The sequence below is a fragment of the Synchiropus splendidus genome, chromosome 5 (genome assembly GCF_027744825.2).
Source record: "Synchiropus splendidus isolate RoL2022-P1 chromosome 5, RoL_Sspl_1.0, whole genome shotgun sequence".
NCBI classification, from domain to species: Eukaryota; Metazoa; Chordata; class Actinopteri; order Syngnathiformes; family Callionymidae; genus Synchiropus; species Synchiropus splendidus.
Genome location: NC_071338.1, coordinates 2,270,611 through 2,288,777, shown reverse-complemented (window position 1 = coordinate 2,288,777; position 18,167 = coordinate 2,270,611). Strand labels below are relative to the sequence as shown.

The window sequence follows — 18,167 nt, the reverse complement described above, 5'->3', positions numbered from 1 at the left end:
CACTAGAGGTCGGGATTTTACTAACTGTAATGTGCTTTAACGACGGCGGCCACTAGAGGTCGTGATTTTACTAATTGTAATGTGCTTTAACGACGGCGGCCGCTAGAGGTCGTGATTTTACTAATTGTAATGTGCTTTAACGACGGCGGGCACTAGAGGTCGTGATTTTACTAACTGTAATGTGCTTTAATTGACGGCGGCCACTAGAGGTCGTGATTTTACTAACTGTAATGTGCTTTAATGAGGGCGGCCACTAGAGGTCGTGATTTTACTAATTGTAATGTGCTTTAACGACGGCCGACGCTAGAGGTCGTGATTTTACTAACTGTAATGTGCTTTAACGACAGCGGCCGCTAGAGGTCGTGATTTTACTAACTGTAATGTGCTTTAACGACGGCGGCCGCTAGAGGTCGTGATTTTACTAACTGTAATGTGCTTTAACGACGGCGGCCACTAGAGGTCGAGATTTTACTAACTGTTATGTGCTTTAACGACGGCGGCCACTAGAGGTCGAGATTTTACTAACTGTTATGTGCTTTAACGACGGCGGCCACTAGAGGTCGTGATTTTACTAACTGTAATGTGGTTAAACGACGGCGTCCACTAGAGGTCGTGATTTTACTAATTGTAATGTGGTTTAATGACAGTATACACTAGTGATTTACTATTTGTTTTTACGCTTTAAATGTTGATCCTTAGTAGATCCCGACATTTACACTCTGTTTATATTAATATCATATTAACTGCTATCCGAGGTCTTGCTTCTAGATTGTATTTACATTTGTATTGTTGTCGGTATTCTGTTTCAGCTCTCCCCTCTGGGTCTTGGCCTTTGTGGGAGACATCGACGCCGGTTTCCTCGGTACCTCTCGATCTACTATCCGGACCGTTCCCTGCTGAAGACTCGACGTCGGCATCTGGGCTATCCGCACCTCCACAGCCACCGTCGCCGACACCATCAGCACAGCCAGCAACCACAGACAAGCCGCGGACATCGCCCCGGATAACAAAACAAAAAGAAAGAAATACTTGTGTGTGTGTGTGTGTGTGTGTGTGTGCATGAAAAGATCACCCGGAACCCGGAAATCAGACACGACCGGGAAGTCATCCGGACCCTGTGGATGCTGATCATTCATTGAACGGGTCGCTCCAACTGTTCAACGGTGAGAGCAAAACATTCAGTTCAATAAAAAAAAAGTATTTTAACCACAGTCTGTCGATGTATTTTATATTTAACTACCTATGTTTTTTGTTTTATTCAACGCCTGTGCGTATGAAAACAGACGATCAGTCAGAGGTCGAAGGAGTAGGGCACCCGCTCGTTGATTCTTTAACTCACCAGACGCCTCAGCTGATAGGAGGTGGGAAAAAACATTTTGGAGTGATAGTTTACGTTTCACTGCTGTATTTATTTATTTATTTTTTCACATGAAAACAGATACAAAGACAACGAGCACGCCACACCTTCTACCTGTCGCTTCAACACCAACACCAACACCAACGTTTGGTAGGATACGAATCTCAATTTTTTTCAACACATCTCTACCGTTCAGTATCAGTTGAATGGTTGTATGTTCGCTATTGTGTGTGTGTGTGTGTGTGTGTGCGCGTACGTGCGTGCGTGCGTGCGTGTGTGTGTGTGTGCGTGTGTGTGTGTTTTATCTGTAATGCGGTTTGTCTATGTTCCGGCTATGTGCTTTTAGACGGTGTCATTTTACTATTGAAGGTGTTTGAGTAACTGTTGCTGCTAAGCGTCATTGTGATTTTAATACTATGCTTTAACGACGGCGGCCGCTAGAGGTCGTGAATTTACTAACTGTAATGTGCTTTAACGACGGCGGCCACTACAGGTCGTGATTTTACTAATTGTAATGTGCATTAACGACGGCGGCCACTAGAGGTCGTGAATTTACTAACTGTAATGTGCTTTAACGACGGCGGCCGCTAGAGGTCGGGATTTTACTAACTGTAATGTGCTTTAATGACGGCGGCCACTTGAGGTCGTGATTTTACTAATTGTAATGTGCTTTAACGACGGCGGCCGCTAGAGGTTGTGATTTTACTAATTGTAATGTGCTTTAACGACGGCGGACGCTAGAGGTCGTGATTTTACTAACTGTAATGTGCTTTAACGACAGCGGCCGCTAGAGGTCGTGATTTTACTAACTGTAATGGGCTTTAACGACGGCGGCCGCTAGAGGTCGTGATTTTACTAACTGTAATGTGCTTTAACGACGGCGGCCGCTAGAGGTCGTGATTTTACTAACTGTTATGTGGTTTAACGACGGCGGCCGCTAGAGGTCGTGATTTTACTAATTGTAATGTGCTTTAACGACGGCGGCCACTAGAGGTCGTGATTTTACTAACTGTAATGTGCTTTAACGACGGCGTCCACTAGAGGTCGTGATTTTACTAACTGTAATGTGGTTATACGACGGCGTCCACTAGAGGTCGTGATTTTACTAATTGTAATGTGGTTTAATGACAGTATACACTAGTGATTTACTATTTGTTTTTACGCTTTATATCTTGATCCTTAGTAGATCCCTACATTTACACTCTGTTTATATTAATATCATATTAACTGCTATCCGAGGTCTTGCTTCTAGAATGTATTTACATTTGTATTGTTGTTGGTATTCTGTTTCAGCTCTCCCCTCTGGGTCTTGGCCTTTGTGGGAGACATCGACGCCGGTTTCCTCAGTACCTCTGGATCTACTATCCGGACCGTTCCCTGCTGAAGACTCGACGTCGGCATCTGGGCTATCCGCACCTCCACAGCCACCGTCGCCGACACCATCAGCACAGCCAGCAACCACAGACAAGCCGCGGACATCGCCCCGGATACCAAAACAAAAAGAAAGAAATACTTGTGTGTGTGTGTGTGTGTGTGCGCGTACGTGCGTCCGTGCGTGTGTGTGTGCGTGTGTGTGTGTTTTATCTGTAATGCGGTTTGTCTATGTTCCGGCTATGTGCTTTTAGACGGTGTCATTTTACTATTGAAGGTGTTTGAGTAACTGTTGCTGCTAAGCGTCATTGTGATTTTACTACTATGCTTTAACGACGACGGACACTAGAGGTCGCGATTACTATTTCACACTATGCTTTAACGACGGCGGCCACGTGAGGTCGAGATTACTATTTCACACTATGCTTTAACGATGGCGACCACTAGAGGTCGGGATTACTAATTTACACTATGCTTTAACGACGGCGGCCACTAGAGGTCGTGATTTTACTAACTGTAATGTGCTTTAACGACGGCGGCCACTAGAGGTCGTGATTTTACTAACTGTAATGTGCTTTAACGACGGCGGCCACTAGAGGTCGTGATTTTACTAATTGTAATGTGCTTTAACGACGGCGGCCGCTATAGGTCGTGATTTTACTAACTGTAATGTGCTTTAACGACGTCGGCCGCTAGAGGTCGTGATTTTTCTAACTGCAATGTGCTTTAACGACGGCGGCCGCTAGAGGTCGTGATTTTACTAATTGTAATGTGCTTTAACGACGGCGGCCACTAGAGGTCGTGATTTTACTAATTGTAATGTGCTTTAACGACGGCGGCCACTAGAGGTCGCGATTTTATTAACTGTTATGTGCTTTAACGACGGCGGCCACTAGAGGTCGTGATTTTACTAATTGTAATGTGCTTTAACGACGGCGGCCACTAGAGGTCGTGATTTTACTAACTGTAATGTGCTTTAACGACGGCGGCCACTAGAGGTCGTGATTTTACTAATTGTAATGTGGTTTAACGACGGCGTCCACTAGAGGTCGTGATTTTACTAACTGTAATGTGGTTAAACGACGGCGGCCGCTAGAGGTCGTGATTTTACTAATTGTAATGTGCTTTAACGACGGCGGCTACTAGAGGTCGTGATTTTACTAACTGTAATGTGGTTTAACGACGGCGTCCACTAGAGGTCGTGATTTTACTTATTGTAAAGTGGTTTAATGAGAGTATACACTAGTGATTTACTATTTGTTTTTACACTTTAAATGTTGGTCCTTAGTAGATCCCTACATTTACACTCTGTTTATATTAATATCATATTAACTGCTATCCGAGTTCTTGCTTCTAGATTGTATTTACATTTGTGTTGTTGTCGGTATTCTGTTTCAGCTCTCCCCTCTGGGTCTTGGCCTTTGTGGGAGACATCGACGCCGGTTTCCTCAGTACCTCTGGATCTACTATCCGGACCGTTCCCTGCTGAAGACTCGACGTCGGCATCTGGGCTATCCGCACCTCCACAGCCACCGTCGCCGACACCATCAGCACCGCCAGCAACCACAGACAAGCCGCGGACATCGCCCCGGATACCAAAACAAAAAGAAAGAAATACTTGTGTGTGTGTGTGTGTGTGCGCGTACGTGCGTCCGTGCGTGTGTGTGTGCGTGTGTGTGTGTTTTATCTGTAATGCGGTTTGTCTATGTTCCGGCTATGTGCTTTTAGACGGTGTCATTTTACTATTGAAGGTGTTTGAGTAACTGTTGCTGCTAAGCGTCATTGTGATTTTACTACTATGCTTTAACGACGACGGACACTTGAGGTCGCGATTACTATTTCACACTATGCTTTAACGATGGCGACCACTAGAGGTCGTGATTTTACTAACTGTAATGTGCTTTAACGACGGCGGCCACTAGAGGTCGTGATTTTACTAATTGTAATGTGCTTTAACGACGGCGGCCGCTAGAGGTCGTGATTTTACTAATTGTAATGTGCTTTAACGACGGCGGCCACTAGAGGTCGTGATTTTACTAACTGTAATGTGCTTTAACGACGGCGGCCACTAGAGGTCGTGATTTTACTAACTGTAATGTGCTTTAATGAGGGCGGCCACTAGAGGTCGTGATTTTACTAATTGTAATGTGCTTTAACGACGGCGGACGCTAGAGGTCGTGATTTTACTAATTGTAATGTGCTTTAACGACGGCGGCCACTAGAGGTCGTGATTTTACTAACTGTAATATGCTTTAACGACGACGTCCACTAGAGGTCGTGATTTTACTAACTGTAATGTGGTTAAACGACGGCGTCCACTAGAGGTCGTGATTTTACTAATTGTAATGTGGTTTAATGACAGTATACACTAGTGATTTACTATTTGTTTTTACGCTTTAAATGTTGATCCTTAGTAGATCCCTACATTTACACTCTGTTTATATTAATATCATATTAACTGCTATCCGAGGTCTTGCTTCTAGATTGTATTTACATTTGTATTGTTGTCGGTATTCTGTTTCATCTCTCCCCTCTGGGTCTTGGCCTTTGTGGGAGACATCGACGCCGGTTTCCTCAGTACCTCTGGATCTACTATCCGGACCGTTCCCTGCTGAAGACTCGACGTCGGCATCTGGGCTATCCGCACCTCCACAGCCACCGTCGCCGACACCATCAGCACAGCCAGCAACCACAGACAAGCCGCGGACATCGCCCCGGATACCAAAACAAAAAGAAAGAAATACTTGTGTGTGTGTGTGTGTGTGTGTGCGCGTACGTGCGTCCGTGCGTGTGTGTGTGCGTGTGTGTGTGTTTTATCTGTAATGCGGTTTGTCTATGTTCCGGCTATGTGCTTTTAGACGGTGTCATTTTACTATTGAAGGTGTTTGAGTAACTGCTGCTGCTAAGCGTCATTGTGATTTTACTACTATGCTTTAACGACGACGGACACTAGAGGTCGCGATTACTATTTCACACTATGCTTTAACGACGGCGGCCACGTGAGGTCGAGATTACTATTTCACACTATGCTTTAACGATGGCGACCACTAGAGGTCGGGATTACTAATTTACACTATGCTTTAACGACGGCGGCCACTAGAGGTCGTGATTTTACTAACTGTAATGTGCTTTAACGACGGCGGCCATTAGAGGTCGTGATTTTACTAATTGTAATGTGCTTTAACGACGGCGGCCGCTATAGGTCGTGATTTTACAAACTGTAATGTGCTTTAACGACGCCGGCCGCTAGAGGTCGTGATTTTACTAACTGCAATGTGCTTTAACGACGGCGGCCGCTAGAGGTCGTCATTTTACTAATTGTAATGTGCTTTAACGACGGCGGCCACTAGAGGTCGTGATTTTACTAACTGTAATGTGCTTTAACGACGGCGGCCACTAGAGGTCGTGATTTTACTAATTGTAATGTGCTTTAACGACGGCGGCCACTAGAGGTCGTGATTTTACTAACTGTAATGTGCTTTAACGACGGTGGCCACTAGAGGTCGTGATTTTACTAATTGTAATGTGCTTTAACGACGGCGGCCACTAGAGGTAGTGATTTTACTCATTGTAATGTGCTTTAACGACGGCGGCCACTAGAGGTCGTGATTTTACCAATTGTAATGTGCTTTAACGACGGCGGCCACTGGAGGTCGCGATTTTACTAACTGTAATGTGGTTTAACGACGGCGTCCACTAGAGGTCGTGATTTTACTAATTGTAAAGTGGTTTAATAAGAGTATACACTAGTGATTTACTATTTGTTTTTACGCTTTAAATGTTGATCCTTAGTAGATCCCTACATTTACACTCTGTTTATATTAATATCATATTAACTGCTATCCGAGGTCTTGCTTCTAGATTGTATTTACATTTGTGTTGTTGTCGGTATTCTGTTTCAGCTCTCCCCTCTGGGTCTTGGCCTTTGTGGGAGACATCGACGCCGGTTTCCTCAGTACCTCTGGATCTACTATCCGGACCGTTCCCTGCTGAAGACTCGACGTCGGCATCTGGGCTATCCGCACCTCCACAGCCACCGTCGCCGACACCATCAGCACAGCCAGCAACCACAGACAAGCCGCGGACATCGCCCCGGATACCAAAACAAAAAGAAAGAAATACTTGTGTGTGTGTGTGTGTGTGTGTGCATGAAAAGATCACCCGGAACCCGGAAATCAGACACGACCGGGAAGTCATCCGGACCCTGTGGATGCTGATCATTCATTGAACGGGTCGCTCCAACTGTTCAACGGTGAGAGCAAAACATTCAGTTCAATAAAAAAAAAGTATTTTAACCACAGTCTGTCGATGTATTTTATATTTAACTACCTATGTTTTTTGTTTTATTCAACGCCTGTGCGTATGAAAACAGACGATCAGTCAGAGGTCGAAGGAGTAGGGCACCCGCTCGTTGATTCTTTAACTCACCAGACGCCTCAGCTGATAGGAGGTGGGAAAAAACATTTTGGAGTGATAGTTTACGTTTCACTGCTGTATTTATTTATTTATTTTTTCACATGAAAACAGATACAAAGACAACGAGCACGCCACACCTTCTACCTGTCGCTTCAACACCAACACCAACACCAACGTTTGGTAAGATACGAATCTCAATTTTTTTCAACACATCTCTACCGTTCAGTATCAGTTGAATGGTTGTATGTTCGCTATTGTGTGTGTGTGTGTGTGTGTGTGTGTGCGCGTACGTGCGTACGTGCGTGCGTGCGTGCGTGTGTGTGTGTGTGCGTGTGTGTGTGTTTTATCTGTAATGCGATTTGTCTATGTTCCGGCTATGTGCTTTTAGACGGTGTCATTTTACTATTGAAGGTGTTTGAGTAACTGTTGCTGCTAAGCGTCATTGTGATTTTAATACTATGCTTTAACGACGGCGGCCGCTAGAGGTCGTGATTTTACTAATTGTAATGTGCTTTAACGACGGCGGCCACTAGAGGTCGTGATTTTACTAACTGTAATGTGCTTTAACGACGGCGGCCACTAGAGGTCGTGATTTTACTAATTGTAATGTGCTTTAACGACGGCGGCCACTAGAGGTCGTGATTTTACTAACTGCAATGTGCTTTAACGACGGCGGCCACTAGAGGTCGTGATTTTACTAACTGTAATGTGCTTTAATGAGGGCGGCCACTAGAGGTCGTGATTTTACTAACTGTAATGTGCTTTAACGACAGCGGCCGCTAGAGGTCGTGATTTTACTAACTGTAATGTGCTTTAACGACGGCGGCCGCTAGAGGTCGTGATTTTACTAACTGTAATGTGCTTTAACGACGGCGGCCACTAGAGGTCGTGATTTTACTAATTGTAATGTGCTTTAACGACGGCGGCCGCTAGAGGTCGTGATTTTACTAATTGTAATGTGCTTTAACGACGGCGGCCACTAGAGGTCGTGATTTTACTAACTGTAATGTGCTTTAACGACGGCGGCCACTAGAGGTCGTGATTTTACTAACTGTAATGTGCTTTAATGAGGGCGGCCACTAGAGGTCGTGATTTTACTAACTGTAATGTGCTTTAACGACAGCGGCCGCTAGAGGTCGTGATTTTACTAACTGTAATGTGCTTTAACGACGGCGGCCGCTAGAGGTCGTGATTTTACTAACTGTAATGTGCTTTAACGACGGCGGCCACTAGAGGTCGTGATTTTACTAACTGTAATGTGCTTTAACGACGGCGGCCACTAGAGGTCGTGATTTTACTAACTGTAATGTGGTTAAACGACGGCGTCCACTAGAGGTCGTGATTTTACTAATTGTAATGTGGTTTAATGACAGTATACACTAGTGATTTACTATTTGTTTTTACGCTGTAAATGTTGATCCTTAGTAGATCCCTACATTTACACTCTGTTTATATTAATATCATATTAACTGCTATCCGAGGTCTTGCTTCTAGATTGTATTTACATTTGTATTGTTGTCGGTATTCTGTTTCAGCTCTCCCCTCTGGGTCTTGGCCTTTGTGGGAGACATCGACGCCGGTTTCCTCAGTACCTCTGGATCTACTATCCGGACCGTTCCCTGCTGAAGACTCGACGTCGGCATCTGGGCTATCCGCACCTCCACAGCCACCGTCGCCGACACCATCAGCACAGCCAGCAACCACAGACAAGCCGCGGACATCGCCCCGGATACCAAAACAAAAAGAAAGAAATACTTGTGTGTGTGTGTGTGCATGAAAAGAACACCCGGAACCCGGAAATCAGACACGACCGGGAAGTCATCCGGACCCTGTGGATGCTGATCATTCATTGAACGGGTCGCTCCAACTGTTTAACGGTGAGAGCAAAACATTCAGTTCAATAAAAAAAAAGTATTTTAACCACAGTCTGTCGATGTATTTTATATTTAACTACCTATGTTTTTTGTTTTATTCAACGCCTGTGCGTATGAAAACAGACGATCAGTCAGAGGTCGAAGGAGTAGGGCACCCGCTCGTTGATTCTTTAACTCACCAGACGCCTCAGCTGATAGGAGGTGGGAAAAAACATTTTGGAGTGATAGTTTACGTTTCACTGCTGTATTTATTTATTTATTTTTTCACATGAAAACAGATACAAAGACAACGAGCACGCCACACCTTCTACCTGTCGCTTCAACACCAACACCAACACCAACGTAAGATACGAATCTCAATTTTTTTCAACACATCTCTACCGTTCAGTATCAGTTGAATGGTTGTATGTTCGCTATTGTGTGTGTGTGTGTGTGTGTGTGCGCGTACGTGCGTGCGTGCGTGCGTGCGTGCGTGCGTGTGTGTGTGTGTGCGTGTGTGTGTGTTTTATCTGTAATGCGGTTTGTCTATGTTCCGGCTATGTGCTTTTAGACGGTGTCATTTTACTATTGAAGGTGTTTGAGTAACTGTTGCTGCTAAGCGTCATTGTGATTTTACTACTATGCTTTAACGACGACGGACACTAGAGGTCGCGATTACTATTTCACACTGTGCCTTAACGACGGCGACCACTAGAGGTCGGGATTACTATTTTACACTATGCTTTAACGACGGCGGCCACTAGAGGTCGTGATTTTACTAACTGTAATGTGCTTTAACGACGGCGGCCACTAGAGGACGTGATTTTACTAATTGTAATGTGCTTTAACGACGGCGGCCGCTAGAGGTCGTGATTTTACTAACTGTAATGTGCTTTAACGACGTCGGCCGCTAGAGGTCGTGATTTTACTAACTGCAATGTGCTTTAACGACGGCGGCCGCTAGAGGTCGTGATTTTACTAATTGTAGTGTGCTTTAACGACGGCGGCCACTAGAGGACGTGATTTTACTAACTGTAATGTGCTTTAACGACGGCGGCCACTAGAGGTCGTGATTTTACTAACTGTAATGTGCTTTAATGACGGCGGCCACTAGAGGTCGTGATTTTACTAACTGTAATGTGCTTTAACGACGGCGGCCACTAGAGGTCGTGATTTTACTAATTGTAATGTGCTTTAACGACGGCGGCCACTAGAGGTCGTGATTTTACTAATTGTAATGTGCTTTAACGACGGCGGCCACTAGAGGTCGTGATTTTACTAATTGTAATGTGCTTTAACGACGGCGGCCACTAGAGGTCGCGATTTTACTAACTGTTATGTGCTTTAACGACGGCGGCCACTAGAGGTCGTGATTTTACTAATTGTAATGTGCTTTAAGGACGGCGGCCACTAGAGGTCGTGATTTTACTAACTGTAATGTGCTTTAACGACGGCGGCCACTAGAGGTCGGGATTTTACTAATTGTAATGTGGTTTAACGACGGCGTCCGCTAGAGGTCGTGATTTTACTAACTGTAATGTGGTTTAACGACGGCGGCCGCTAGAGGTCGTGATTTTACTTATTGTAAAGTGGTTTAATGAGAGTATACACTGGTGATTTACTATTTGTTTTTACGCTTTAAATGTTGATCCTTAGTAGATCCCTACATTTACACTCTGTTTATATTAATATCATATTAACTGCTATCCGAGGTCTTGCTTCTAGATTGTATTTACATTTGTGTTGTTGTCGGTATTCTGTTTCAGCTCTCCCCTCTGGGTCTTGGCCTTTGTGGGAGACATTGACGCCGGTTTCCTCAGTACCTCTGGATCCACTATCCGGACCGTTCCCTGCTGAAGACTCGACGTCGGCATCTGGGCTATCCGCACCTCCACAGCCACCGTCGCCGACACCATCAGCACCGCCAGCAACCACAGACAAGCCGCGGACATCGCCCCGGATACCAATACAAAGAGAAAGAAATACTTGTGTGTGTGTGTGTGTGTGTGCGCGTACGTGCGTCCGTGCGTGTGTGTGTGCGTGTGTGTGTGTTTTATCTGTAATGCGGTTTGTCTATGTTCCGGCTATGTGCTTTTAGACGGTGTCATTTTACTATTGAAGGTGTTTGAGTAACTGTTGCTGCTAAGCGTCATTGTGATTTTACTACTATGCTTTAACGACGACGGACACTAGAGGTCGCGATTACTATTTCACACTATGCTTTAACGATGGCGACCAGTAGAGGTCGGGATTACTAATTTACACCATGCTTTAACGACGGCGGCCACTAGAGGTCGTGATTTTACTAACTGTAATGTGCTTTAACGACGGCGGCCACTAGAGGTCGTGATTTTACTAATTGTAATGTGCTTTAACGACGGCGGCCGCTAGAGGTCGTGTTTTACTAACTGTAATTAGCTTTAACGACGGCAGCCACTAGAGGTCGTGATTTTACTAACTGCAATGTGCTTTAACGACGGCGGCCGCTAGAGGTCGTGATTTTACTAACTGTAATGTGTTTTAACGACGGCGGCCACTAGAGGTCGTGATTTTAATAATTGTAATGTGCTTTAACGACGGCGGCCACTAGAGGTCGTGATTTTACTAACTGTAATGTGGTTTAACGACGGCGGCCACTAGAGGTCGTCATTTTACTAACTGTAATGTGCTCTAACGACGGCGGCCACTAGAGGTCGTGATTTTACTAATTGTAATGTGCTTTAAGGACGGCGGCCACTAGAGGTCGTGATTTTACTAACTGTAATGTGCTTTAACGACGGCGGCCACTAGAGGTCGTGATTTTACTAATTGTAATGTGCTTTAACGACGGCGGCCACTAGAGGTCGTGATTTCACTAATTGTTATGTGGTTTAACGACGGCGGCCGCTAGAGGTCGTGATTTTACTAATTGTAATGTGCTTTAACGACGGCGGCCACTAGAGGTCGTGATTTTACTAACTGTAATGTGCTTTAACGACGGCGTCCACTAGAGGTCGTGATTTTACTAACTGTAATGTGCTTTAACGACGGCGGCCACTAGAGGTCGTGATTTTACTAATTGTAATGTGGTTTAACGACGGCGTCCACTAGAGGTCGTGATTTTACTAACTGTAATGTGGTTTAACGACGGCGGCCGCTAGAGGTCGTGATTTTACTAATTGTAATGTGCTTTAACGACGGCGGCCACTAGAGGTCGTGATTTTACTAATTGTAATGTGGTTTAATGACAGTATACACTAGTGATTTACTATTTGTTTTTACGCTTTAAATGTTGATCCTTAGTAGATCCCTACATTTACACTCTGTTTATATTAATATCATATTAACTGCTATCCGAGGTCTTGCTTCTAGATTGTATTTACATTTGTATTGTTGTCGGTATTCTGTTTCAGCTCTCCCCTCTGGGTCTTGGCCTTTGTGGGAGACATCGACGCCGGTTTCCTCAGTACCTCTGGATCTACTATCCGGACCGTTCCCTGCTGAAGACTCGACGTCGGCATCTGGGCTATCCGCACCTCCACAGCCACCGTCGCCGACACCATCAGCACCGCCAGCAACCACAGACAAGCCGCGGACATCGCCCCGGATACCAAAGCAAAAAGAAAGAAATACTTTTAGTTTTCAGCATTAGTCAATGTTTGAACTGTTTCTGCATTGTAGGCTAAATAATCAAAACACGTTAGTAGCTACAATATTATTTCGGGTTTAAACATTTTTGAAGTTATTTAACATCTTATGAAGAAGTTTTTCATTCTTGAAATATTTCTTAAAGATAAAACAGTAGAAAGAAAACACTTTTTAGTCTTCACTAATAGTTCAAACGACACAGCTACCCAACTCATGCACCATTTTTTCAAAATGCTTTTAAACAGATAATTTGAACTTGTTTGAGAAATACTTTTAGTTTTCAGAATAGAACAAAAGAAAGAAATACTCTTAGTTTTCAGAAAACAAGGTTGAGTGAACAATGATGAAACAAAAAAGAAAGAAATACTTTAGTTTTCAGCATTAGTTCAAATGACACAGCTATTCAACTCACATGAGTTTCTGTTGAATCAGTCTATTTAATTTTACACCCTGTGTGAGTTTGAAACGATGCATTTTTAGAGTCTGTGATAACCAGTTAATTTGCTGCGGAGACGCGAGTTCTTTCCTGGACGGTTGAATCTTCAAAAGAGACAGTCTGAAGGCGGACCTCATTGTCTTCAGACAACATTGTTTAGGCTGTAGGAAATACACTTCTGTACCTTCCACGTGTTCATTTTCTCGTGAGAATGACAACCAAAAACACCCCAACTTAAAATCCAAAAGAATTTACACCCTGACAGAGGCGTCTAATTACCCTAACAGAGCTCTGGGCCCGCAACTACACCTGGCTTTGCCTCAGCTCCGATGGTGTAGAGTGACAAAGACTATCTCAGGCCCTGACCCCTTTTATTACACATTTCAGTTCATTTTGGAGTTGCAGTCTCCACTGATTGATCCTGGTCTTCTTACGGTCCAGGTCGTCATTGGTCAAATTCCAGATCTTGTGCTGTCTCCACCACATCTGGAAACACCTTTAGAATATTTATACATCTGTCTTTAATTGGCGACAATGGCAGAGCGGATGACCCAAGCCATTCTTTTTTTGGCATCCTGCTTCTGTCACCATGTCCGTTCTCCATCTGATTATTTGTTTTACGTCGCCGCGGTTCATACCTCTGAGCTACCTAGCAGACATTGATCCTGGTCTTCTTATGGTCCAGGTCGTCATGGGTCAAATTCCAGATCTTGTGCTGTCTCCACCACATCTGGAAACACCTTTAGAATATTTATACATCTGTCTTTAATTGGCGACAATGGCAGAGTGGGTGACCCGATCCAAATCAACAAAGACGTCACCGAGGACCTACCCACACGGACGGAGTATTTAGGTGACCCGATTCAGACCACATTTTACATCAGTTCCGGGGTAACCTTCGCTGTTGACCAGACCTTCCAGAACTTCATCCTCCTTTCCAAAAGGACTCCAGACTATCTATCTATATCTATACAGTATACATATAAGTATATACATATATGTGTATCTATGTATTTACATTTACATATATAAGTATAATAAAAACGTTACGCCATGTTTATCACGTACCATGTCTCTTTTCATTGACAGACGTCGTCACTCATCTGTGTGACGTTCATTTAACGCAGAGTGATACTGGTAAAAATATTGAATTATTTTATAATTCGTTGTTAATATCTCTATTATGTGTTACAACAGCCGCACTTCTATTTTTCAGATATTATCGCCTCCGCGAATAACTTCCCGGAGACGCTGATCGGCGCTGAGGAGCTTGAGCGGTTAATGCGTGTAACTTTTGAAGACGGAGATGCCCGTGCGGATCTGTCGGCTGTGAATCCGAGAGCGAGTCTTCAAGACAGCGGCACCGAGGCTCAGAACACGGCGTGTATTATAATAATCGACAGCGAGGACGAGTTCGTCCGGGGCCGAGTACAGGAAATCGACTGAAGGGGAGTAACCAACGCTCTCTGAGCCGTAAGCGACGGTATAATTCGGCACGGAAGACAGGACCGGCGCGAGTCATTGGTGAGAAGGAGACAGCGATTCTAATCATAATTACGATAACTAGGTAAAGAACAGCGGTATTTATTAAGTGTATATACATGCGTATGTGTGTGTGTGTGCGTGTGTGTGTGTGTGTGTGTGTGTGTGTGTGTGTGTGTGTGTGTGTGTGTGTGTGTGTGTGTGTGTATGAAAAGATCCCGGAAATCAGACACGACCGGGAAGTCATCCGGACCCTGTGGATGCTGATCATTCATTGGACGGGTCGCTCCAACTGTTCGACGGTGAGAGCAAAACAAAAAGCACATTCTGTTGATGTGTTTTATATTTAACTACCTATGTTTTTGTTTTATTCAACACCTGTGCGTATGAAAACAGACAGCCAGTCAGAGGTCGAAGGAGTAGGGCGCCCGCTCGTGGATTCTTTCACTCACCAGACGCCTCAGCTGATAGGAGGCGGGAAAAAACATTTGGAGTGATAGTTTACGTTTCACTGCTGTATTTATTTATTTATTTTTTCACATGAAAACAGATACAAAGGCAACGAGCACGCCACACCTTCTGCTTGTCGCTTCAACGCCACCACCACCGTTTGGTAAGATGTAAATCTCCAATTTTTTTTCAACACATCTCTACCGTTCAGTATCAGCTGAATGGCTGTATGTTCGCTATTATGTGTGTGTGTGTGTGTGTGTGTGTGTGTGTGAGTGTGTGTGTGTGTGTGTGTGTGTGTGTGTGTGTGTGTGTGTGGTTTAATGATGTGTCTGCAATTCGTTGTGTTAGAGCATCAAGGTGCCTGTTATCTGTAATGTGGTTTATCTATGTTCCGGCTTTATGCTTTTAGATAGCGTAATTTTATTATTGAAGGTGTTTGGGTAACTGTTACTGCTAAACAACATTGTGATTTTACTACTATGCTTTAACGGCGCCGGCCACTAGAGGTCACGATTACTATTTGCACTATGCTTCAACGTCACTGGTCGCAAGAGGTCGCAATTACTATTAACACTATGCTTTAATGACTGCGGCCACTAGAGGTCGTGATTACTATTTGCACTATGCTTTAACGTCACCGGTCGCTAGAGGTCGCAATTACTATTAACACTATGCTTTAACGACGGCGGTCACTAGAGGTCGCGATTGCTATTTACACTGTGCTTTAACGATGATGACCACTAGAGGTAATTGTAATGTGCTTTAATACATATACACTATGTATTATACTATATACTATATATATATATATATATATATATATATATATATATATATATATATATATATATATATATATATATATATATATATATATATATATATATATATAGTATTCTTATACACTAATGATTCGTGATTTGCTATTTGTTTTTATGCTTTAAATGACGGTCCTGAGTAGGTCCATACATTGAGTTTTTTATTTATTTATTTTTAACGCTCTTTAGGATATGCTTCTGTTGTGATGATGGTTTTGTCCATGAGTATTGATATGTATGCTACACGTGTTGTTGTTTTATTATAGCCATCGCTAGAAAACAACACGGCTCAACACCGGTTATATGATTACGTAATTTTGTTTTTCCGCAGGTCGTATTTTTTCATATTGTACTTGGGTTATTTTCATACTACTCTGTTTATATTAATATCATATTAACTGCTATCCGAGGTCTTGCTTCTAGATTGTATTTACATTTGTATTGTTGTCAAAATTCTGTTTCAGCTCTCCCTCCTGGGTTTTGGCCTTTGTGGGAGACATCGACGCTGGTTTCCGCAGTACCTCTGGATCTACTATCCGGATCGTTCCCTACTGAAGACTCGACGTCGGCATCTGGGCAATCCGCACCTCCACAGCCACCGTCGCCGCCACCATCAGCACCGCCAGCAACCACAGACAACCCGCGGATAGCACCCCGGACACCAACGTCGACTTGCGCCGCATCACCCCCTGACCAAACCCTGCCTCTACCCCCTGCCCCCGAGCGCTCTGTCACAGCTACCCAAGACAGACCCCACGCTCCAGTGTCGCCGACCCTATTAGCGTTCCATGATGCAACGGCTGTAAAACAACAGCTTGAATTCAGAGTACGTACGCTTGAACGTCGTCTTCATCAGAGTGAAATACAGAGTCGTCGTCTAGCACGTCAAGCGCGTCAAGCACGTAAATACCGCCGTTCTCCGAGAAATATACGTGAAGGTAAGATTAACAACCATTTCAACGAGTAATCAGCAGGGATGCATATGTCTTAAATATTATGATAATCGTTACAGAACTCATCTTTAAGGACGTCACGAATAAAGCGCTGGTGTCTGAAGTTCTGAGACTCCTAAAACAACAAGGACCTGGTGGTAACAGACGTCGTGGACTGATCTGACTGAAGTCCGACCCCAGTAAGGTCCATTTGGATCCTCATTATTTAAAAGCAGTGATGGGTGATTACGGTTTGAGGTTGCTGTTGCACTGCGGGTGATTGTGTTTTGAGGTCGCTGTTGCATCGCGGGTGATTGTGTTTTGAGACTGTTGTTTTGTTTATTAAATGTTTTTTAATTATTATTTTATTGTTATTGTTATTATTGTTATTATGCTATGGCCAACCATGATGGTTTTCCTTCCGGTTCTGACCCTGAATCCACACACAACCAGGACACTACACCACACCTCATTGACCAGAGTGCTTCACCAACACGTATGTTTCTGTCTCACTTGTTTGACAACGTGTCTGAGGAGGATGTAGTGCAGGTCTATGATCCGAGTATAAATGAAAACATGGAGTCAATTTTTTTCGGCGAGAGAGAGGATAACCGAATTTTAAATATGGTTCCTGCATCATCTCGTGAGGGTAGGGCTGATACCTCTTTAGACAATGGCGATCGGTTAGAAAGGTTTGTTGATAATCTGCAGACGACTGATTCAGGGACAACTGCTCTTGACCCTCTGGTAGATGTGTCTGACTCTAACTGTAGCGATGACAATGTTGATGATGACGGTGATTCGCTTCAGGAAGGATGTTGTATTAGAGGTACCGGTATTGAATCAGAAGTCATAGAGCCTTTTAACACCGATAGGATAAGAAGGGTGCTAACACGTCCTGCTGTACCGGACACTCCTGATTTAGCTACTTTCTACAGAGGTTGGATGCAACAGGTCAGGGAGTTGGCTGATGAAGCGCAGAGACTGGCAGATCGAGAGGATGTGGTTCAGCTTGAAGTGGTAGGTGAAGATGTTCAAGAACACGTTAATGTTGTGGTTGAAGGCGACGGTGGAAATATCTACCCTGCTTTTGAGGACCTCCTTAGCAACACAGTGCAATCTGACAGAGTCATCGCTATGGGTAAGAGAATTGAATTAACGGTCCAAATTGTACATATCCCTCGAGGAGGCGCGAAACGCAAGCTCGAGAAGACGCTGGATGCCAAAATTTTTGTTAAAAAAAGACGGCCTTTCTTGTCTCCTTAATCCTAACCGTGCGTATCAAGATTGTGTTGAGTTGGGGAGGGAATTATTAAACAAAGCTGGTTTAGATTCTCAAACACCTATCATATTCACAGATATACCCCTGTTGGAACGGATAGTGAGGCGTAAAATTGTTGTGTTTAATAAAACGACAGCAAA

General features: G+C 44.0%; 1 protein-coding gene across 1 annotated transcript in view; it reads left to right on the top strand.

The window, feature by feature from the left end:
• The window catches only part of LOC128758621 (translation initiation factor IF-2-like), a 66,453-nt gene extending 53,238 nt beyond the window's left edge, over positions 1-13,215 (top strand). Inside the window, exons 2-8 of the mRNA XM_053864761.1 lie at positions 1,024-1,031; positions 2,651-2,872; positions 4,127-4,350; positions 6,631-6,852; positions 8,680-8,901; positions 10,764-10,985; positions 12,390-13,215. Of these exons, the coding sequence (XP_053720736.1) occupies positions 1,024-1,031; positions 2,651-2,872; positions 4,127-4,350; positions 6,631-6,852; positions 8,680-8,901; positions 10,764-10,802 (937 nt within the window). The 3' untranslated portion in view covers positions 10,803-10,985; positions 12,390-13,215. The remainder of the gene's footprint in view (positions 1-1,023; positions 1,032-2,650; positions 2,873-4,126; positions 4,351-6,630; positions 6,853-8,679; positions 8,902-10,763; positions 10,986-12,389) is intronic.
• Positions 13,216-18,167: the final 4,952 nt, after the last annotated feature.